The following is a 24,458-nucleotide window of genomic DNA, read 5'->3' as shown; positions in this document are numbered from 1 at the left end:
GCTCCCCCCTGTCTGTGAAGCCAGCCTCTCACTAGTAATGCAGGGAGGGAGCTGTCTCAGACTTCACCATCCTCCCCCCCCCCTCACCCACACACCATTCACTAGCTGGGACATGGGGGAAGTCAGGAGTGAGGGTCAGGCAGCTCCCCCCTGTCTGTGAAGCCAGCCTCTCACTAGTAATGCAGGGAGGGAGCTGTCTCAGACTTCACCATCCTCCTCCCCCCCCCCCCCTCACCCACACACCATTCACTAGCTGGGACATGGGGGAAGTCAGGAGTGAGGGTCAGGCAGCTCCCCCCTGTCTGTGAAGCCAGCCTCTCACTAGTAATGCAGGGAGGGAGCTGTCTCAGACTGGTATCAGGGTTAGGGCACTGTGTGCAGGAAGATCACAACACTCCTGGTATTAATAGGGATAGGGCACTGTAAGAGATGACTGTAGTAGATTAAATAAAGATCTGATGTTTCTGCTCTCCTCACACCAAACAAAAACAACACACAAGCAGAGAAGCCCTTCTTACAAAGCTGAGCTAGTGAGTTAAGTAGGAGGAAAAGTAAACATACTTGTGCCAGTGTGGCTACTTAAAAAATACACTTACCAACAATCAATTACATATATTGAACTGTGTACAGTTCCAGCCAGGACCACCTTTCTAAAATGCACAGTGATTGGCAAATTCAACATGCACTAGCATTTCAGGTGCCTGCTAACAAAAATAATAAACAAACAAGTTCTAGTCACGTGAGTGCTGATCATTACATTACTTTTTTTGTCAAGCTTCCAACTGTTTCCATTTCACATCCCTCCAACCATTACCTCAGTGTTAGCCTTGGTAACATCAATAGATAAGAGCACAGCCAGCCAATAGGAATACATACATACATATTCATTCCTAAGTGACCTTTACTGACCTGGGAAGTGTGAACACTTTGTTTCATTTTCTGTTGGTGTTCGTTAGTTTCCAGTTCCATTTCCCATCCCCCCAACCATCACCTCAGTGGTAACCTTGGTAACATCAATAGATAAGATGGCAGCCAGCCAATAGGAACACATATTCATTCCTAACTGACCTTCAGTGACCTGGAAAGTGTTTATTTGTATCATTTTCAGTTAGTGCGCACTAAATCGAGTTAGTGCGCTAACTCGATTTAGTGCGCACTAACACGATTTAACGATTTTTAACGATAAATCGTTAGAATTTCTATTGTATCGTGTTCTATAACGATTTAAGACGATATAAACATTATCGGACGATAATTTTAATCGTTGAAAAACGATTCACATCCCTACTAGCTGGCTAATTCATGAGCCTGCCCAAGAAACACTTCTGAACCTATCCATTTTTCAGCTGCTAAATCTAGCTACCTTGTGAATGTAAATAGCTAAATTTAGGGACTCAACAGAGGAGACATTTTCACTCCATAGTTAGGCGGCGAAATCACTTTTGCTAATTGACCCTATGCTACTACAGTAGCATGGGGTCAATTAGCCAAACTAATGGTCCTTAGAAGACTAAAACCAAACTAATGATCCTTAGAAGACTAAAACCCTTATTAAATCAGGAACACTTTCATACAGTACTACAAGCTTTAATATTTGCCAGCATGGACTACTGTAACACACTTTTCCTAGGATTACCATACACCACTATCAGGCCACTGCAAATACTACAGAACTCGGCTGCCAGAATACTTACTGGTAAAGGCAGAAGAGATCATATCACCCAAACACTTGCAGATTGACACTGGCTCCCAATAGAACAGAGAATTCAATTTAAAACACTATGCACAGTTCATAAGCTAATAAACGACGAAAACTCGGACTGGCTAAATACCGCATTACGACTACATGTCCCTCAAAGAAATCTCAGATCGGCCAATAAAGCTCTGCTAACCATACCCTCAGTCAAAACAGCAAAGTTGACCCAAGAGAGAGAGAGCACTATCTTTGGCAGGACCATTATTATGGAACACATTACCACTAGAATTAAGACTAATGAAAGAACTAAAACTCTTCAAAAAAGGCTTAAAAACATGGCTCTTCAAAAAAGCATTTCACAGTGAGATAGCGGAATAACACATACACAAAGCAGGAAGTCACCAAGAAAAAGCAGTATTGCTTACTTTTGTTATTTTCTCACAATTTAAGTATTAAATTATAAAGACAGAGTTAATAGTAAATGGTAACCACACCCATTCCCATTTAGAGTATATTATCGAACTATGTAACCGTATAATAATGGCACCCTTTGGATAACTTAGAAACCACATATTTGTGCCTAACTGTAAACTGTTGTGATGGTGCTCTACTATACGACGGTATAGAAAAGTTTAAAATAAATAAATAAATAAAAATACATTGCTACCCTTAATTAACCATGAATAGCCACCCTTTGCTACAGCCCGAGGCAGGCGTAACTTGCGCGCGCCAGGTGGCTGCCGGCGCGCCATGCCCTGGCACAGGCACAGGCCGCTGTGCTTGAGCACTCGATCCCACCCCCGAACCGCTGCCACGCCCTCAGCCCCCGGACTGTCCTTTTTGCAAGCCCTGGGACATACACGCGTCCCGGGGCTTGCGCGCGCCGCCGAGCCTATGCAAAATAGGCTCGGCGCACGCAGGGGCAGATTTTCTCGGGTTAAGCGCGTAGCCTTTGAAAATCTGCCCCATAGTGAACAGAATGGTGATAGGCTGAGGTCCTTTACTAGTCTGGTATTCTTAAGCTCCAATGTAATAAGGTATGCTTGTGCTCGGCTGTGTGCACAACATGCTAACTCACGATTCTGCACACATTTGTATGATTTAACAAGGAGGTTAGAGCACAAAAAAATGTGTACACAAACCTGAATATAACTGTGCACACAGATTAGAGTTCCTCCATTCAGATCCCATGTTAATGAAGGCTTTAGCTATTACTTCCCAATGCAGAGAGGTGCATAGGCTTAACTATTGTTTTCTTAATGCTGGAAATTACATTTCTTGGTCAGAGGTGGAGTAAAGTTTCTGGGCCTAGTGCTACTCTATGGGACTGAACCTGGAGTTCATGATTCAGGGGTCCTATACTCAGGATGTCTGCACTGTAAACATGACTTGTGCACGTAACATGTTTGATGTGCAGAAAACATGGTTTATATACAAGAATCACATTTTATGCACACTAAATATATTTTTGTGTATGCATTTACCCTTTGTAAGTCGAGGGATTTTCTAACAGGTTTACCAGTCCATCTGCACTTCATGAAGACCCTCCTGGCTCCCCAGCCTGAAGTCCCCCATTTCAGCCCCGACCCCCTCACTCCGTCATTTTTTCACTTTTAAGATGTTAACGACCACTTACTCCAGCTATTGAGCAGAAGTAACTAAACGCAAGTAAGGGGCCAAAATTTACCTGGGAAAACTGCATATAAAATAGCAACTTCCCCACATAAATGTTGGCTCCTCCCCGCCCCTGTTTTGCACGTGCAAATTTACTCCCGGTCCCTGATTTATGCGTGTACGTTGAGATTTCTAAAATAACATACACTCATGGCTATGCCATTTTAAACGCACAAGTGCTATTTTTTTCATGCGCAGCACTTTTGAAAATCCCCCTTTCAGTGCATTAGGATACGATTAGGCTACTACATCAGGAGTTAATTCTTTTTTTAGAACCTAAATAAAGAAAGTGTATGCTGAACTTCAGTGCACATCTTATTACATTGGGCCTGCCTCCAAAAAAAAAAAGGAAAACTAGAAGAATGGTGTGCAAAGTGAGCATGTAGGATAGCTTACAGAGGAAGATGAGGTGCCGGCAAGAGGGGCCAGAATGTTGCTCTGCCATTCATTTCTGTCTCCTTGCCGCTATTTACATTTCTTTTCTCTTCCTGTTATGTATCGGTTTTCAAATCTGAAGGTGCAATAATCATGGATGGGACCTCTGGAAGTCTGTGGAAAACGGTTCCCAAGGAATGGACTTGCAGACCAACTCTACTTCCACGCAACTGAAGGATAAAGGGATCTACCGGGTAAAGAGCGTGCTGTCCCTCCAGAGCATGGAGGAAACGCTGGCAGTGCGATGCGCCACCCGCAACGTCTTGGGCACGGACAATCAGGAGGTCACCTTGGTGCCACACTGTGAGTGTTGCCGGATCCACAATTTTCAAGAGCACGTTGCAGCGCAATTTTAGTGCCCCAAAGCCCTTTTACTCTTTCTTCCCTGGATCCCAACCACATTCCCTTTCTTCCTTCTCTCATGGGAGACCGTTTACCACCGATAAGCTGTTTGTTGGGTGCTGCCACTGCTGAGATGGAAACCCAGCGTAAGAAATTTCCTAGAAATATCATCAGGGCATATTTTACAGCAGTCTGTATCATTTCAGGCAAGGGACGGGATCACAGAGCTTTACTTCGTTAAAAAGGAAACCGAGAAAGTAGTTGAGATGGTACCTTAACGAGGCCAATAAGAAGGCAGTTTCAAAAGCCATTTACCCGGTAAATAACTATTTACTCGTGTAACTAGGTCGGCTGAAAATTGCCACCCTTTCCCTGCGTACAAGTACGAATGGGGACCAACAACGGTCATACTTGTACCCACAGGACAAGCAACCGGGCTCTGAGGCGGGCTTAGGCCAAGGGAGGCAATAACATGCGAGGTTTTGCATTTTCAAAAAATCGGGCACATTGTTTTTCAGAGAAAGCAGGGGCGAGTCTCTCTGGGTGCTTTTTCATATGCAGTTTTCAAAAAGAAAAGTATGCAGGTCCTTTCCCCTTGCAAACAGCTACAGAGTCCACGGGTAAAAGAAGCTGCAGACTTTGCGACAGTGCGGGCACGTTTGAATATTGCCCCCTCCCCCAGGGGTAATTTTCTAAAGCATTTCCCCAGAGTTTTACCTGTAGAAAGGACTTTTTTAAAAGTTCCCACCTGATATGCGGGCAGACGTACGTGCATATGTCCTGTTCGCTTGTATGTTTACCTGGACTGTGTTCCTGGGGACTGAGTTGGGGAGGGTTTAATTCAAATGTGCGTCGTCGTCGTCCTCCTCCTCCTCCTCAATTTTTTCCAAATAATTTCCCACCCATGAGATAACAGGTTTAGGTGCGTGCAAGGAGATTTGGCGTGATCATTTTCCCAGTAGCCTTGTGCTACTGGGAAAATAAGTCTGCTTTGAAAATCTGTGTAACTTAGACGCGCATGTGCCGGCTAACTTAGGAGCGATGTTACAGGGTTACCCCCCCTAAATCATCAAAGTTGCAAGCCTTTGGGACTACTAAGACCTTCCTCAAGCAGCAGCAGGAAATTTACTTTAAGCCAGTGTCCCAGGTAAGCCCAGCCGTGCCCATTCATACTGATGGAGGCGGATGATTTTTAGGACTGTCCGCAGATTGCTGCAGAAGGCAATCATCTTTCTTTGGGAGCCAGGGCAAATGCCTGGGGCCCTAGCGCCAGAAGAAGTCCCCTTGGCAGAGCTGAGCGATGTCACTGATACAGAGCCTCAGGGCGCCCGACCCTGGTCTCACTTCTCTGCTTCTGCTCTGGGCCTCTGCGTGTCTAACGCTGGCCCTGTTTTAGAGGTCTTTCTATGAAGGAGTTTAGGCAGGATGAGGAGACTGTAGTGTAACCTGATTCCTCCCATTCCACCTATACAGTTCTTCGTGGCATCCTGCCAATTGTTTCGCTGTGTTTATGTCTCTCAGCAGCAGCTGAGCCAGCCCCAGTGTTTCATAGCTATACTTTATGCTTATGCTTGGCTTATATTCAATAATTTGAGGAGTCAGTTTTTCAAAAGATTTAATCATCTAACTTGGTTAACTTGTTAGATGGTGAAACCTCTGCTTTTCCAAATTTTCCACTGCTGACCAGCTAAGTTTTACTGCCTAGATTGACAAGACAGCCAAATTTAGGCAGGCAAAAAGGGGGCATCTCCTGGGGGCAGATTTATGATTTCGTTAGCACTGATTTTCAGCACTCATTTAAGTTTAGGAGAGCAACCTCAGCCACAGAAATAGTGGTGCTAAATCTAGCCAGTTAGGTTCGATTGGAAATTCCCCTAAAGATAACTGTTTAAAATTTACCGGTTATCTTATACGCTCCTTGGACCTTTGAAAACTGAACCCCTTGTGTCCTGATACGTACTTTTCCCCTTCTATTATTAAGCCTGTAGTTTGCTGTAGTTATAGAAAATAAGTCATTACCATTGTACCTTAGGGAGGACAATTTTCAAATAATTTTTACTGGGGTACCTAAGTACTTACTGGACAAAATGGAGGGGGGAGGAAGCTGAAAATTGTCCTTTCCCCTCTGCTTCACAGCATGAGTACTTTCACTGTGCCAGAAAAGGACAGACCTGGGGGCAGAGATGCGAGAGACTTTCATGCAAAGTCTGCATCCTGCCTCTGTATTTTTAAAGGGAAATGCTGCAGGGAGTTTTCCTTTGAAAATGTGCTTGAAGGCCTGCAAATCCCACACAGTATTTCAAAATTGGCCCCATAAAGTCAATGCACTGCCATATTCCTAGTTTCTAGTTTATTAGTTTTTTATATACCGTAGTATCAGTAAGACCTTCACCGTGGTTTACAATACAATAAAAGTGAGGAAAATACTATAACTCATTAAAAAAATCAAAATACCTACAAATATATAGTTATAAGATAATAAATAATTAAGAAGTAGTACAACACTAAAATCATAAAAGCATAAGAAAAAAATAACTACAATATAAATTTCAAACATTAAGAAAGATAAGCAGTAAAGTTCAAAGATTCTTAATCTAAAATAGTAAAAATAAAAGTCATTTTAGTTAGTGTCTGCATATGCACAGCCGAAGAGCCATGTCTTAAGCGCGGTCTTAAATTTCTTAGTGTCTGCTTGTAGTCTTATTTGGGCTGGTAATGCATTCCAGAATTTAGGGCCGGCTACTGAAACTGCTCAGTCTCTCACCTGGCTAAGGTGTGCTGACTTTAATGATGGAATTGTTAAAAGGCCCTTATTTGCTGACCTAAGGTGTCTTTGAGGAATGTGTAAGTCGATGGCCATGTTTAGCTATTCGGTTTGTTCACCATAAATGATGTTATGTAAAATACAGGCAGTTTTATATTGGGTGCGATATTTGATTGGAAACCAATGCAAAGAGGGAAATTAGATTTATTTTAATACAATGTACAAAATACCTTTGCAGCTGCATTCACTACAGAGGACCATATTCATTCTGAATAGCAAAGTTAGCCGGATAAACGTATCTGGATAACTTTGGAGGCATATTTAATAGTGCAGCCGCACTATTGAATATTGCTGGCTATCTTAGCTGTAGGACAGTTCTTTGGCCTGACCAGACATAGCTGGCTAAGTTATCCAGCTAACTCTGAATATTAGAGTTAGCTAGCTCATTTAGTACCTGTTTCACTAAGGGATTTTCCCATAAACACAAAATGGGAGAAAAGCCTTAATGAATCTGACCCATAGCTAACTCCTCCCAGTTATGCCCCCAGAACGTCCCTGACTTTTCAAGCTAAATTAAATTCTAGCTGGCTAAAATTTAGCTGGAAAGGTGCCCAAATTTTCATGTAGCCGGATAACTTCTGAGTTATCCCGCTAAATTATTTTGAATATGGACCTCCCTACTATAAGGATCTAAAATGTATATCTGTGTTCTTTCCTTTAGCCTTAGCCTTCAAGGTCATCATTATCTCTGTTATCCTCGCCTTGATGGTCCTCGCTGTGATTTTTCTGGTGATCCTCATCATCCTGTGGCAAAAGGTACAGTTTTGGAAAGTGTTTCTTATAATGGTTTTACGTGGTAATGAAGGATAGCTCCAAACTAACAACATGAGTGGCAAAATCTACTTTCTGTATCTCTATCACCAAATCATGCCACCATCGCAGTCTTGTCCAAGTAGAAAAATGGTGCCTTTCAAACATTTAAATGCTAGTCTAGTCATAGTCATGTGATTTTGTAAATCCAATAACACAAGAACCATTCACTATATTCTGTAATATAATTAAAAAGGGCATGCAATAACTGAACATAACAATATAAGCTGTAGATGTAGTTTGAGCTACAGATTATCCAAAACATTTGAATGTTCCAGTATGCAGAATACCTTTCAAGGGCTTTCAGAGCTGTGCTGCAGATTTTTCAGTAGTTTTGCTTGGGATTTTCTTGGTTTTCTGGAGACTATGATATTTTAGATAGATTATTGGGTGCTTAAAATGCTGGATAAACATGCTTGGCATTCTAGAATATATGATGTAGAGTTTAGCTTAGAAGATCAATTTCTTTCTACTCTGCAGAAGCCTCGTTATGAAATTCGATGGAAAGTGATCGAATCAGTGAGTTCCGATGGACACGAGTATATTTATGTGGACCCCATGCAGCTCCCCTATGATTCCAGCTGGGAGCTTCCTCGGGAAAAACTTCTTCTAGGTAAAAAGAGGTTGACAGAGAGAGTCAGATTTTCAAAAAAAGTCAACTAAGCTTAGATAGCAAGGGAGCAAGACCAGCTATAGTTACATGGTTTTTTTTGGAAGTTAATATTTGTAAAAAAAAAAAAAAAAAAAAAGGAAATTCTAAATATCACCTCAAATATTTGAGTTTTACTGAATTACCATAACATTAGGACACATGGAAATCAGAGATAATGAAAATTAATGATCTAGGATTATGATCAAATCCTCGCCAATTATATGATCTGGGGTGGAGTTTATCAGATTGCAATAATAGGATCCCTGAAAATCTGTTCAATTAAAGGTCCGTATCAATGTTTCATGATTTCCAGGGATCATAGTCAGGCCTGGATTTAGGAATAAGCAACATAAGCAATTGCCTAGGATTCCAGATTTTAAAGGTGCCAAATATCTAGGACATATAGGAGCCTGCTCTGGTTGCTTTAGGGCTATGTGCCGGCATCGCTTCAAAGGTGTGCTGCTGTGGTATTCTGCCTATAGGCACTGCGTTCTTAAATCCGGCCCGGATCACATTATTTCAGATTTTCTCTTATGAAAATCTTCACTCTCCAAACCACAGTGTGGAAGAACCAAGCAGCTCCTTCCACACTGTCTCTGCTTACTTTAGGAATATTTAACAATATTTGGAGCCTATTTACTAAAACATGTTGTATTAGTATCCCTAGGTCAATATGGGATTTACTAAATCCCATATTGCCATAGAGTGGCAGTAGCATGCATTACTATAGCAGGCAATGCAGGAACATGAGTTCCTGACTACTTGGCCCTCTATCTGTAATGGGGAATAGCCTCATGCCTCCTTCTGTTTCATGCTGAGACTCACTCCTCCTTGAGGCAGACACCTTCCTAAAGAGTCAGGCCCCTCAACCTGAGGCAGACAATCCTCCCCAAGGAATAAAGGGGCTTCAAGCCTAGAAATATTCAGGGCTTAATTTGTAGAGCTAAGGGAAGTGGTATTGTGGAACGGACGGAGGGTAGATGGATTGGGAGGGAGAATTGCCAGGGCCGGGCGTGACCTGGAGGAAGGGGAGGGGCCAGGTGTAAATTTTCTCCTACACACACACACACACACACACGTATGCAAACATACCTAGTAGCAGGGGGACTGACAGGCATTCACCTCGTGTCTCTTCGCCCTCTCTCATCTTCTCTCATGGCCTTTGACTTGTGCTAGGAAACTGCACAAAAATCAAGGCCACGTGGCCGCTCTCTGCTCCGCTTCCTCTGGGACCTGGGGGACCAGAAATGATCCCGTCACCATTGGCTCTGCTCCATTTCTGCAGGGAGCTGGACCTGATTTATACCACCGGCTCGGCTCCGCCTCCGTGGCAGAGCCAGAACTGGTTTACATGGCCAGCTCTACTCTGTGTGCTTGAGCCCTGGAGAAAAGGTGGCAGGATGCCATTATTGCTAGAAATTCAGCCCCGGGTAAGAGACACAACAAGGGGTTGAATTAGCACCAGTTTGACACTTGTGAGCTGCAGTGCTTATCAAGGCCAGGGTCGAAGACTTGACGACCGTCACTGTTGTTCATAAGTTTCAAACTGGTGACAATTCAACCCCTTTTGGTGTCTGTGTTTTGCTCTGCAGCCTTTGCTTCAGTATCACCCCCTTTCCCCTCCTGTTCCCTGTAAAAGAGAAGGGGAGGGGGAAAAACAAGTGAGAAGAGCCTGGATTAGGTGGAACTGCCTGCCACAGGCTCACCCTCTCTCGTCCTCTTCCCCCGCAGGCAACCCGGAGGGGAGGGGATGGAGCAGAACACCCCTGCTGCTCTGCCTCTTAAGGCTGAAAAGAAGTGCCAGAGCTGGGTTCCACACCCCCCCACCCCCCCCCCCCCTCATACACACACAAATTAAGCCCTGGAAATATTTTAAATAAAATAAATAAATTAAGAGTTATGAAGAGGTCTATTCACTAGGCAGCGCTAATGCGGTAACTCGTGTTAAGCGCCATTAACTCACATTAAATGCCATTAATACACAACGAATGCCACTTTTACACTCCTTAATAGCATTAACATGGAATATTTTATTCTGTTAACAAAGATATTTGTGAGAATTATTAAAATGTACTCAAACGCAATGCTGATCAGTGCATTCTAACGTAATGTGGCTTACATTAACACAAAAATCTGTATTAATACAGTCATGAAAGCAAAAACAGCTCAAGCGGTATAGTTAACATGAAATTACTCGTGTGTGTACGTGCAATCAGCAGTTCATCAGGACTCTCCAGCAATTCACTCTCTCCACTCCCCCATGTAACCCAGACCTCCTCTCCAGAAACAGCAGACAAAAGACAAATCCAATCTCACTTCTGGAAACTTAATTAGCAAGTGTACGGACAAATGCATGTATGCGTGAACTTCCGAATCCCTCCCTAGAGCGCCCCTAAACCACTCCTTGTATTTCCTTTCACACACAACATTGCTAGCACCCTTAAACTCCGGGCTCTTGCATTATACTGCTTGCATGTGTATGTGCTACTTACACGCATAACTGCCAATGTTACACGTGCAAACATTTTGAAACTTTACCCCATTGCATGCTTCTTTCCTCAGTATCTGACATCAGTCCTAATTAACTGGATAAACTTAGCCAGCTAAGGGTAGGATTGCTCTCCAGCGCGATCAGAGTTAGCCTGATATGTTAGCCAGATACGTCACCTGGCTAATTTAACTCTGCCCCCGAACTACCCCCAGAACACCTCCAACTTAATCCAGCTTAGCGTTACCTGTCAGAATAGTGAGCTGATAAATTGGAGGCCATTCAGAGTGGCAGGAAATTTAAACCCTGTGGTTTGCCTGGTCAAGTCCTTAACTTAACTGGATAAACCATTAAAATATTGCCCTCCATTAGGTTCATCATAAAAAGATTGAGACAAGCCAGTAAACACGTTCTGTGAGTCTGTAAATAAGGATGCACTAACTGTTTTGGCTATAATCTCCACAGATCTATTCCTGCAACAAATTCGTGTAAACGCTCCCTTTCAATATCTCACTGGACAAGGGGGCACATCAGGGAGCTGCTGGACCATACTGAAACCCCTGGGACACCTTTGGGTGCCTCCTGCAGGGGTGGAAGCATTGCTTCAGGGACCTTAGGAGTATTGCGACACTCCCAAATGTCTTGAAATAAAACCAGTCCGCTCTTCCATACAAAGAAGTTGCTATTTTAAAAATAGACTTCAGTGATGAATAGCTTGCTGAATAGTTAAGGGCTGATAGAAAACACATTTTCATCTGGTAATATCCATAAAGCAAATGTACAAGTTACATGAACAGTTCAAAAACATATAGGGGACTCCCTTGATTCTAGGTATATCTTCAGGCTACTCTAGGAGGGGCCATCCTTGGAGGCTGGGGATGAATCAGGATGAACGTCCCAGGTTCTGCACTTTGGGAGGCTCCGCACAGACACTTCCACCAGCTGCTAGATGGAATAGGAGGTGTCATCAGTGCACATCTACTGCACAGTATGGGGCACAGTATGGGGCAGTGTCAGAGCACATGAGCCCATGCAGGGGGCAACTCATGATCAGCTGTTCAGAGAAAGATTTGGACTGTCACTGCTAAATAGATACTTGGGAGGTTTAGAGGCTAGGGAAAAGTGCTTGCTGGAGTACAGAGTTATTTACTGCATGGCAGAAAAAAATCTTTTCTACAATTTCATCACAAAAGTCATCATCTGAAACTTTTTGGGACAAAGTGCTTTGGACTGATGAAACAAAAATTGAACTGTTTATCGGTATATATTGTACTGTGGACAATATATACCGATATATATACCGATATATTGTACTGTGGACCTGTTGACATCTACTCCAATGGCAATAAACTTCTCAGCAGGTTATTTGCAGAGCTCTGTGGATTTTGCTTTGCAGATCTGACCAGTTTTTCAGCAGTTCTGTCAGAGATTTATCCATGTAACTTCCATTTCTTAACAATGCTTCTGACAGTTGAAATTGCTAGCTGGAAGCATTTAGAAATTTTTTTATAGTTTTCATCTGCTTTGAACTATCTTCATTTTTAAATGCTCAGACAGCTGTTGCTTAAATGAGACAGAGCAACAATCAGAACCTGAGAGTTTAGAAGGGTCAGAGTATTTGTTCAACCCTGAAATTGTCTTCACCTGACTAATTGAAGGCCTAACAAGCCAATCAACGTTTTGGATGTTATTAACAATTTTTAAAAACTGTAGTAATGAATCAACTGGAAGGGTGCCCAGACTTTTGCATGTCACATTCACTATTTTATTATCCTCAGTCTATTGAAATCAGCAAATAAAGATTTCATATTTAACTTTGTACCATTTAGAGGTTGTGTTAACTTTGGTTTGCTTACAGATTAATTGAAACATACAGTTTGATTAGGAATGTCTCAGCTTTTGCACATAACTGTATGTTTAAATGGTATGTATTTTTTCTTTTTTCATTACTCCAGGTCGAACCCTTGGCTCTGGAGCCTTTGGTAGAGTTGTGGAAGCCACAGCCCATGGTTTAAGCCATTCCCGGTCAACCATGAAAGTAGCTGTAAAAATGCTAAAATGTAAGTTTCTCAAACTCTTGCCTCCTGTTTTTAATCACCCATCAAATATTTAATGGTCAGCGGAACCAAGCTGACTAATGGACCCCTTCCCAGTGAAGATGAATCAGACGCACCGCATAAAATGTCTAATGCATCATGAAGTACATTCGTTCTTGCTTCACTGTAAGCCCACAAAAATGGCAACATCTGTCTTTTCAGTTTTTGCTCATCTTATTTCTTTGAACTGTAAATACACATCAGACATACCCAGTCGTAAATCCAAGGTTCTTTCCTTGGATTTATTTTCAGGGGCTTACTATGATGGCTTGCATCCAGGTGAAGATGCCTGTCTAGCTGGACTATAGATTTCAGACCCATTTGGGAAGGAAGAGGATAGGTTCTCGTCTCTGCCCACACAACACGGGTGCTTTCCACAGCAGTGAGCGTCATATGCAAGGCAAGATTCCTGGACAGCTGCATGGGGCCTACTCAGGCAGGCTGAACAGTAATGGGTAGATTTTCAGAGCAAATTAACCCACACTCTAAGGAGTTTGCTGGCTGGATCAGCCTCTTTGAAAATGTACTGAGTGCCGAGTGGATAAATTTAGCCACCTAATGAAAAATTCTGGGGGGTAGGGTTAGGAGGGAGAAAAAGACAGCACTGATTTTCAGGGCTTGTAGCCTAACCTAGGCCCCCAAACTCAGGTGCTGCAATGGCTGGACAGATTTTGGTCAGTCGGATTTAAGCCCAGTTTTGGCCACAGACCTAGACGTAGCTGAAATTGTACTTAATTTAGCCAACTGTAATCTGGTTGACGGAGCCGGTGCCTACAGGTGCTTTAAAAATTCACCCCTAAGCCTCTTTTTATTTTGCTATAACAGTTGTCCTGCAAGTGAGACATGGGGAGGGCAATTTTCAAACCAGTTTATGGAGCATTTTGCTCACATTTCATTGTCTGTTGGAAAATTGCCCATCCTCAATTCGGCTAAAAGCATTGCACGGTACATTTTAGCAACTCTGAGAGAAGGCATTCCCCGCTACATGTTTAAGACAGAGGAAGAAAAGAATGGGCCTGATTTTCAAAAGCATTTACCCACTTAAAAATTGGTTTTACACATATAAATGCACTTTACCCATGTAAGTGGGCTTTTGAAAATTGCTGCAATATAGGCCACTGAATTGTCCATAGGATTTACCTACGTAAGTGCACTTTATTTATGTAAATGGCCTTTGAAAACTGCTACAATAGTAGTTACATTTACATGTATGAATCCTTTTGAAATTCACTTGTATGTGTGTAGAGGGCCCAGCTTCACGTGCACTGTTCCAGAAGCAATCTAGGCAGAGAGAAAGCAGGAGCGAGTACATTGTGTGCATTTGCTTTGAAAATTGGTGCAAAGCTCAGGGGTAAATATTAGGGATATGCAATTGTTTTTCCTGAATTAGGCAATTTCACCGAAATTGCCTAATTCGGAATGGTTCGGGAGAACCGAAAAACGATTTAATTTTTTATGAAATTTCGGAAAAAATTCATTTTTGGGTTAGTGCACACTAACTCCCAATACTGCGCACTAACATGGCAGAGTTAGTGTGCACGATCGGGAGTTAGTGGCAGAGTTAGTGTGCACTATCGGGAGTTAGCTCGCACTAACCCGAAAATTGGGGTCCCTGAAAAAAAACCCCCGAACCGTGGGAAAAACGAAATTCCCGCAGGGGAGGCCCTGAAACGAAGCCTGACACGATATTTAGACCCAAAGCACAGTTATGAATGTATTTCAGACTAATGGTATGTAAAAGCATTAAATAAATAAATAACTAATAAATATGCCCAATATCCCAATGCGGACAGTTTGAAAATTACTCCAAGGTGTCATCACATAGAAATAGGGACCTTTGCTTTCAGTTTTCATTCTATTTTGCCTGGGAGTTTCAATGTTTTACAAAAAAATAAAAATTCATGGAAAAAATGACTTTTCTATAAAATCGTTTTTCCACTGATTGTTTTTTAAAATAAAATTCCCATGCAAATACAAATAAAAACTGCAAAATGAAGGTCCCTGCTCTGCCCAGGAAAGTGCAACAAATGTTAGAGAAATGAAAAATATTTGAATGGTGTAAGCATATTCTTATTGCCTCATGTCACTACACATAATTACAGCCCAGGCAGAAATCTGTTCTCTTTAAGGACTTAAATTTAACAACTGCATTGCATGCTCATGTCTTTTAATTGCATGCTTGTTAGTAAGTAAGCTCCATTACAGACAGTGGTAACTGTGGTCAATAGCATGCTTTAAGGTGTGGTACGATATTATAGATATATTATACCCCTTAAACTGCACTTAAACAGTTTATAACAGCCTCATGCTTGTGACCTCCAGGGCTCAGACTTAGCTCTATATTTCTCCTCGCCTGCATCGCTTGCGCCAGAAACCTTCAAAGATGCATTTTATGTTTGCTATTACCAAGTAGGAAAATACTCTACCAGTCCCTCCTGTGGCAGCACTAATCAGAGCCTCTCAGGACCACAGCAAGCCCTCTCCACTTTCTGGTAGCAAGGATGACCGTCTTTTACCCTGACATTTTTTTGTAGCTACCGCCAGGACCAGTGAGAAACAAGCCCTGATGTCGGAGCTGAAAATCATGAGCCATTTGGGCCCTCACCTGAACATCGTCAACTTGCTGGCAGCCTGCACCAAAGGAGGTAGAGTAGGCGCTCAGCTGAGCATTGCCGGGACTGTGAAATCGTCCGCCGCCTCACCGCTTTGTCCTATGACCTGTTCTGGCACATTCGGTATCTTAGCCGGGACACAAGCTTGGGCCCTCCTGCCACAGGCGCAGCGGGATCAATGCTGCAGGACGGGGATGCGGGTAAAAGTGTGGGTTTGTCTTTAGCGTTTTATGCGACAGTAAAGAAGTACAAATGTCGTTTCTCCGTGAGTTGGGCATGAATATGTCCAAACTTGTATTTATATATTTTTTTTTTATGAACTGCAAATGACCAATATCTCGTTGTAAGCGGCGTTCATGATTATATAAATATCAGTTCAGGACACAAATTTGTCACAATAGACAGCACGGGCAAAAAACAGAAACACAATTATTTCATAAAAATATCTAGAACATGAATCAGAACCAAACGCTTCCATACAAAGATGGACCCTCAACTGCTTGCTGAAAGAATTTTATATCATCAGTGAATCACAAAGACTGTGGGTGGCAATATGAAAAAATGCCTGCTTACATGTTTCAGCTCAGTCAGTGTCCCCTACGGGAGGCAGAGGCAATAAGCAGTCGGCTCCAGAATGCAATGATCAGTTAGGCTGGTATTTAAATCTGCTAGAATTAAAGCTTATTTATTTATTTTCTTTTTAAAAAGGTCCCATTTACATTATAACGGAGTACTGTCGTTACGGGGATCTTGTAGACTACTTGCACAGGAATAAACACACTTTCCTACAACACTACGGCGAGAAGGGGAGCAAAGAACGTGAAATGTATGGCAACACCTCTGGCGACGAGAGAGTGCATAGGTGACGACTCTTTTAAGCTCTTGCATTGTGTATTCAGATCGTCTAAAGGAATCCCAGCCGAGGTCTGGGAAAGCCGCTGCTAGAGGAAGATCATGATCTCAAGAAACTAGGGAGTAGTCCAGCAGTGACCTCGATGTTCCTGTTGTGTGCAGCCTACCCCCTGACCTTTCTTATGGGTGATAAAGTTGTCAGCTTCACTAAGACCTGTGCTTCCCGGCCTCTATTCCTTCATTTTTTTCAGGTGAATGCACTCCTGCAGGCTGCAGTTAGTTAATTCAGTCTGCAGGCTCAAGCAGCCTGGGAATACAACAGTCATACAACATGAATTTGATTCCAGGAGAGCTAGAGTGCTAAGCTTCTTTGTCATTTATAATCTTATCATCTACATTTATGTTATCCAAAGGAATAATTATCCCCCTTCGCTCTTTTATAAATTCAGTCAGCAATGACATCTTCATATATACGTGTAGGACCTTATCTGAACCAGCCACAATACCATATCTTATAGGCTTGCCAGGTTAATGGGTTGTCATTTAGAGTTGAGGACACACCCTTAAGATAAGTTCAACATAGTTGGTGACTCACATATGGTTTCTTTATAGCAATTCGCTGCTCATTTGTTTTTACATGCAAAAAAATTATTTTTTTTTTAATTGATGTATTAACCTGGACCTTAAAGTGTTTTCAGCCTATAATATCTGACATTGTGGCTGATTCAGATAATAGTTCTACATACATATATATGTAGTGACGGGGGTCACTATTCCAAAAGAATAACACTGGGCAGTCACACCTATATATATATATATATATATATATATATATATATATATATATATATATATACCCTATGCCTTAGGCCCCCGCCACACCTTATCTATTATGCATTAAACGTATTATTGATGTTACGCCCACAGCCGCCCCAGTTGTTGTTGCTCTATATATTATGTTATTCATTGACGAATTATTTTACTGTTTGTTATTGTTGACTTGTTCCATGTTCATTGCTCAATGTTCTATGTAACGCCATAGCCGCGACTGTTCTGTTTAAATGGAAACCGATATGATTTGATATTTTGTTCAAGAATGTCGGTATAGAAAAATTCTAAATAAATGTGTGTGTGTGTGTGTGTGTATGTGAAGATATCAGTTGTTGATTGACCGGGGTCACTATTCCTTTGGATATTTATTTTGTGTTTCCCGGTTGTCTGGTTTTTTTCAGGCATGTTCTGTGTACTTGCTACATTTTTGTTAAACATTTTATTCTCTTCCTTACAGTCACATCTCACTATCTGTAGAGAGCGATGGGGGTTACATGGACATGACCAAGGACGATGTGGATTATGTCCCCATGTTAGATATGAAGGGAGACGTCAAGTATGCTGACATCGATGCTTCAAATTATGGAACACCCTATGAACTGGAGAGTTACTCCCCTTCAGGTAGGATTCCATTGAATTCTGGCCAAAACACCCAGCCACACTTAGTGGCAGGTTAATTGGCTCCCATCTTGTGTTACCCTAATAAGATCTTTGTCCTGAGAGGTAAGATCCCCCCACATAGTTACCCAGAAAATCACCAGTCTGAATTTAGTTGTAATAAATACACGTGCATATGCACCAGAACCAAACGTCCCTCTTGTGGAGACCCGGCGACACGGAACCAAACGTCCCTCTTGTGGAGACACGGAGACATGGAACCAAACGTCCTTCTTGTGGAGACATCCTGAATCGCAACCGTTTCCAGAATGTAGACGGAAATGCTGGCCTGTAGAATTTACTTAGAGAGTTCAGTCTCCTCCTCCTCGTCTATGATGTGGTTCAGGTCAGACTCTCTCTATCAGAATCGTAATTCTTATTTTGCTGATTGGTTCATTTTGCAGTGTTCAGCTTTTCTGTCCAGATGGAAGTTGTATTTATTTATTTGATTAGCTCTCGTTTTGCTACTTTTTCCAGTCAGATTGAAGGTTGTTCTATGGTAAGAACTCCAGGCAAGTTTTGGGTTTTTTTGGTGTAACTAACAAGTCCATGACCCAGTTTAAATTTCTTGGAGTCGCTTATTATCTGTAAACCCATGTCCTCCACTTAAAACCTGAATTTCTGCACATAAACCAATTTTGTATCCTTCGAGGTCTAGAAGGTATCACACTGCTTGCCCCTCTCTTTATGTCCAGGCTCCTCAGTAATTCTATGATCTGTGCAATCCTGTCTTCTGCTCACATTCTCTTCAGGTCTTAGGTCAAACATTATATGACAAGACTATAATCTCCTGCTTGTATTGCTGCATTGAATTGGTACAGGTCATTTATTCAGTCTTTAGTTGAAAGGAGTTTATAGGCTACAGTATAAGTAGCGGCATAAAACTCAGCAGAAGCAGGACTAGTCGTGATCACCTAGGTTTTTGAAATGTGTGCATAACCCCTGGACCACATGGTAGATGCCAGAAATATGTGTGATCCATGGAGCACATGGTAGGCACCAGAAACCTGAAAACCCCTACTGGTATGCCCCAGAGAGTGTTGTGAGCATGTTGAGTGTGTTTCTGAGTAAGGTCAGCACAGAGTGGGTGAAGCAGTGTGTGTGTGGGTACATTTTCGCAGACGAGAACTGAGATACATAAGAGAGATTTCCTGAATTTTGGCAGTGCAAGAAATGCCTAGCTCCTGGTAAGGCCATGAGTTCCTGGAAGGAACATGAATTCCCCCCACCTGTAACAGACTCTTGTGGGACTTAAGCATTGCTATTGTTATGGCGGATGCCTTGATGTCCAACAGAGTGTAGAGCCTAGTTTAAAATCTTGACACTAATCTTTAGAATAATGTGGGAAACTGGGTTTGCTATTTAAAGCAGAATCTTTATTGATACACCTGTGCCAGAGCCTTGTACTTTATCCCAGGCCGCTGTACTATCAGTTCCATCTTGTAAGGCATTTAAAAGATCTGGTCTGCAATGTCAATCATTCTCTACATTAGCTCCCATGCTAGGGAACAAGCTGCCCCTCCTTACCAAGTAAGAACTAAATAATTCAGATTTTAGAAAAAAATGCAACATAAGAACATGCCATACTGGGTCAGACCAAGGGTCCATCAAGCCTAGCATCCTGTTACCAACAGTGGCCAATCCAGGCCATAAGAACCTGGCAAGTACCCAAAAACTAAGTCTATTCCAGGTTACCATTGCTAATAATAGCGGTGGTTATTATATAAGTCAACTTAATTAATAGCAGGTAATGGACTTCTCCCAAGAACTTATCCAATCCTTTTTTAAACACAGCAATACTAACCGCAAGACGGGGTTGTTTCTGGTATCTAGTCAATGAGGGGCTGGGTGTGATGTAGATTACAATCCTGCTTTTTCTGTAGCTTGTTGGTTTGGAGTGACCAGTTTGGGTAAGGGAAGCAATGTGGACATTTTTAAAATAAATGCATTTCCAGACAGTGAGCAACGTAAAGTGGAAACAATCAATCCTTCTATTGCGCACACACTAAGGGAATTTGACTCCTACTGTAAATTCTTCTGTGAGGGAAGAATAGAGGAGAAGGTTTCAAAGTTTCTCAAACAAGGCCAGGAACAGGCAGCACACCTTTAACACCTTAGTGCCATGTCTAGGAAAATATATTTGGTGAAGTATTCAGTGGGGCTGTGCATTCATTTTGCACAAATGTGTAAAAAATGGATGAATAAGGTCATTTTTGGTTCATTCCGGCTTCACATTCGTGTAAAATGAATGCACATCCCTGTTTTTTTGGTTTGGTAACCTATAAAAAAAAACAAACCAAAATGGAAAATTGAACTCAAAAGAAAATCTTGAGCCTGTGCATCCCTAGTATTCGGTAATTTCAGGGATCTCTCAGTATGAACTGCGAAATGCTCAGTCCCAAACGCTTAGCACAGATTTGTGAAAACCGTGTACACGCTAACGCGCTTATGAAACGGTTTGTGAAAATCTTCCTGTCAATACGTCAGACCTGTGCTGGACGCACAGATTTGGCGTGGTCTGTGATTATTTCCGGTTCTGACCGAAGTCAATTGTGCTGCCACAGAGACGAGTGGCCACGCTTAACTTTGGTCCATTGTTCCAGCTGATCGTTAAAAGAACTCTAAAACCATTCAGGATTCTCTTCCCCCCCACTACCCCCAGTCTCTGGTAGGAAATGCCAGATGGAGGTGAGCATATTTTCTCCTTTACAGAAACCTGCAAACTCTGCAGCTCAGGCAAACCATCACAAACACTACAGATGAGATTCAGCTTGTGTCGCTTTTTAAGCTCATTATGCATATATATATATATATATATATATATATATATATATATATTTGATGTTGTTTCTCTTTGTTTCTTATTTAGCTCCAGAGAGAACAAATAATGCTACCCTAATAAATGAATCGCCCCTCCTTAGCTATATGGACCTTGTTGGGTTCAGTTACCAAGTAGCTAATGGGATGGAGTTCCTGGCTTCCAAAAATGTGAGTATTCAGAACCTCAACTTTCTCACACTCCTGAATTGATAGGTTTTGCTTCATCATGAATCTCCTCTGTCCAGATTTAACTCGAGGTTCAAGAAATAGTTAATGAATGTATTTTGGAGAGCAGTTTTATCCATTTCTGTCATCCTAATTAATTCAGATACTGTGTATGTTATCCTCTAAGAGGCTGAGTAAAGATGCTCCATTTTTCTTATATTGCTATGCAAGGATAAGATTTCATTATGCAAATTATAGGGGTCATTTACTAAGCTACACTGAGGTTTTACTGCATGGTAAACAGCATTTATCACATGGTAAATGTGTTAATGAAGGGATAACATAGAATTACAAATTTTGTGTATTATCCACTCTCAAAAAACCTAGCTCAATGCAGGCATAACAATGATCTGGTTTTTATGCAAATGCATGCAAATCATCTCATTAATAGTGAAATATTATGCAAATCAATGAACACAGATTGCCCTAAAATTCGCAAGCTGTGTTATTTGATGAACGTTACCTATGCCTCAAGAGGTATAGTTAACTTTCACCAGTGGCATAGGGATGCTAATGCACATCCAGTGCTTCCAGGACCTGAGCTGCTCGCAAATCCCTTTACCCCATCTCATGTGTAAATACCCGTGGGGGAGGATCCTATTGAGAACCTCCCTATGCCTCACACTCCCCCCATCACACCCAGAAGTAGCAGAACTGTAAAAAAAAAATAATTCTAAAAGTGCTGGCCATGCCCTGCCTTCAGTGCCAAATCCCATCCCCTTTGTATGCCAAAATTCCTTCCCTACCTCCATTTACCTGTTCTTTGCTCCCTCCCCAACCCTCTCCTCCGAATTTGCAAGATGTTCCTGGTGGGCCTGGAGCACCACTTAGGACTCCGGGTCTGGCCGTATCATTTTCATAATGGCCTTCTCTCTCTTTTCATCTCACCTTTGACTATCTTTTGGGTACTTTTGAAATGGCTCAGGCAGAAGTCAATCATGTGAGAAAAAGATCAAGAAAGAGACCGAGATTTTAAGACCCCCTTGGCCATTTTGTGTGCTGCGCACTATTATTATTATTATTATTTAATTCCTTTGAGAGGGAAAAAGGACCCCAAACAGGTTTTCAGTCAGATAGGGGGGCAATAATCTAACTGGTGCAGAGGCCGCCGGCACCTCTTACCCGCAGGGTTAGCACCAACAAGCAAGGCAAACAAGCAAGCACAGTTTTGCTTTGACTCTTGCCCCAGGAATAAATGCTACCAGAGATTTCTGCCTGCTTTTTCTGTGGCTACATTTTCCTTTGGAGATAATGCACAAAGATTCGAAAATGCCGTCTGCATGTGCTATCTGCCTCCCCCCCCAACCTAAACATGTCCTGGGGAGTGGCTCACACCTCATAGAACAACCCACATTGTCGGGTGGGCAATTCTCTGAGCCCATTTCTTGCTGGTAAAACATTGTTTAACTCATGGGAATAACTGTGAATGTTTCCTTTATAATATTAATAGCTTTTCTATTCCCCAATGAAATTTGAATAGCAGAGGGAATGGCTCCCCAGCCATTGCACAACAGCGCCATCTGCTGACTGCTGACTCCAAAGGGAACCATTGTTTCTGCATCTCAGCCTGCAGATTGCCGATGCGATGGCTGGGTAAAGACAAGAGGGGGTTAAAAATGTGGGAACCCTCGAGAGCTGCGAATGAAGTCTCCTGGTACTGTAGCATCAGTAGGGGACCTGTTTTTAATGAACCCAGAAGCCCATAAGGAGCAGGAACAATCTGCCAGATGAAAAACAAAACAGCATGCTTAGTGTCTTCAATTAAATCCAACTTTACTTACTGTGAACAGATTTTCACTGAAAATAGCAAAATAAGGATGTATTTAAATTAACATAAGCAGTTTTGCTGTCTATCTTCCTGTGTAAAGGACAATCTGATAGCTGATTATTGCTGCATACTTAGAATGTGAAGAAAATAAATATATTTACAGGCAGTGCTAGATTGTATTATACCCAACTACCAGAAAATGATACTCTATTTCCAATATTAATATATATGTATGTAAGAAGCTACTGTACATTAGTCTGAGCCATATTTCTACATTTAGCATAATCCTTAATACCTCCAGTTCTCAGAAGCGTTTTAAATATATTAAAATGAAAGCACCATCACAATGGAGTTCTGCAGCTTAAGGCACTTTATGAAGCGTGATAGCACGATAAGGTTGCATCCAGTGCTGAAAGGAGGGGAAAATTGGTTGTTCACATTTGCCTTCTGTGCTATTACCACCAGTGTGTCCACCGTGATCTGGCTGCAAGAAATGTGTTGATCTGTGACGGAAAACTGGTGAAAATTTGTGACTTCGGCCTAGCAAGAGACATCATGCGGGATTCCAACTACATTTCCAAAGGCAGTGTATGTATCCAGTGCTCACATATCACACAAAACAGCAGAAAGATATTGAGTGGCTATAGAAACACAGAAATGGGATGACAGGTAATGACCACAGGGCCTGTCTAGTCTAGTATTGCCCTTCCTGCTGCAATACAGGAGACCTCACATGATCTATTTTCCTGGCATCTAAGGATCCTCGCTGTAATCTTGATTTATGTCATGTCTTTCTATGAATGAAACCTATATGCAACTCTTGTTACATAATCAAAAAAAATACATAATAATACATAAAGAAATGATACATCATAGCAATACATAAGCATAAAAGTAATACATAGCAAAACATTACCGATTATAAGTCTGGTCTGAAAATTATCCCTGTACAAATTACACCTGCTTTTTGTTATGCACAAACCTTTCTGGAAAAGTTATGCAAATATTGTCAAGTTTTGCAACTCCAAACCCCTCCTCAGCTCCACCCCTAAGAAATGCCTCTGCGCAGTCTGGGCAAACGTCCGTGTGAACATGAAGTGTGAGCGAGTCCCAGAATACAGGGGGCATGCAACAGTCTCAGGGCCAGTCTTATCTTCCTGGACCTCTAAATTCTTCCCTCCATGCATCAAACCTGGTGGTCCACCTGTGTCCCGGGGTTCTTCCAACAGGGAGCCTCAGCGGGTGCACCATCTCGCCTCCACGGCTCACTTTCCCTAGGCACACTCCTTTGCAGGGCCTCAGTCCCACAGCAACAGGGAGAGTCGCGGGACAGGCAGCCAAGGACCCCTGCAGCTCCTTCAGGCATGTTCCTGCTGTTTTCCTTCCCCCCACCTCCGCTGGAATGTTGCTCCTTGCATCTATCACTCCTTTTGTGAATAAACGTTTCCTTAGGTTACTCCCAAATCTGCCACTTCTAAGCTTCGTACCATGACTATTGGAAGACTTCCTTTCCACTGAAAAATCTTTCCCTCATATGTATTATTCATACTATTTAAGGAACTTAAATGTCTCATTCATACTATTTAAGGAACTTAAATGTCTCAGTCATATCTCCCATCAGCGATGTGCAGCCCTTAATTTTTTTTTTCTTTTAGTTTGTTTTTTTTAATTTGGAG

The 24,458-nt window shown here is 42.1% G+C and overlaps 1 protein-coding gene across 2 annotated transcripts in view; it reads left to right on the top strand.

Moving 5' to 3' along the window:
- Window positions 1-24,458, top strand: part of PDGFRB (platelet derived growth factor receptor beta) — a 111,999-nt gene that overhangs the window by 73,478 nt on the left and 14,063 nt on the right. For both annotated transcript variants that reach the window (XM_029583286.1, XM_029583285.1), the window contains exons 10-18: window positions 3,888-4,108; window positions 7,633-7,727; window positions 8,262-8,394; window positions 12,877-12,981; window positions 15,552-15,662; window positions 16,338-16,491; window positions 17,770-17,933; window positions 20,839-20,957; window positions 23,248-23,370. In XM_029583286.1, the coding sequence (XP_029439146.1) occupies window positions 3,888-4,108; window positions 7,633-7,727; window positions 8,262-8,394; window positions 12,877-12,981; window positions 15,552-15,662; window positions 16,338-16,491; window positions 17,770-17,933; window positions 20,839-20,957; window positions 23,248-23,370 (1,225 nt within the window). The remainder of the gene's footprint in view (window positions 1-3,887; window positions 4,109-7,632; window positions 7,728-8,261; window positions 8,395-12,876; window positions 12,982-15,551; window positions 15,663-16,337; window positions 16,492-17,769; window positions 17,934-20,838; window positions 20,958-23,247; window positions 23,371-24,458) is intronic.

This window comes from Rhinatrema bivittatum, chromosome 18 (assembly GCF_901001135.1).
Source record: "Rhinatrema bivittatum chromosome 18, aRhiBiv1.1, whole genome shotgun sequence".
NCBI lineage: Eukaryota > Metazoa > Chordata > Amphibia > Gymnophiona > Rhinatrematidae > Rhinatrema > Rhinatrema bivittatum.
This window is presented reverse-complemented; position numbering and strand designations above follow the sequence as displayed.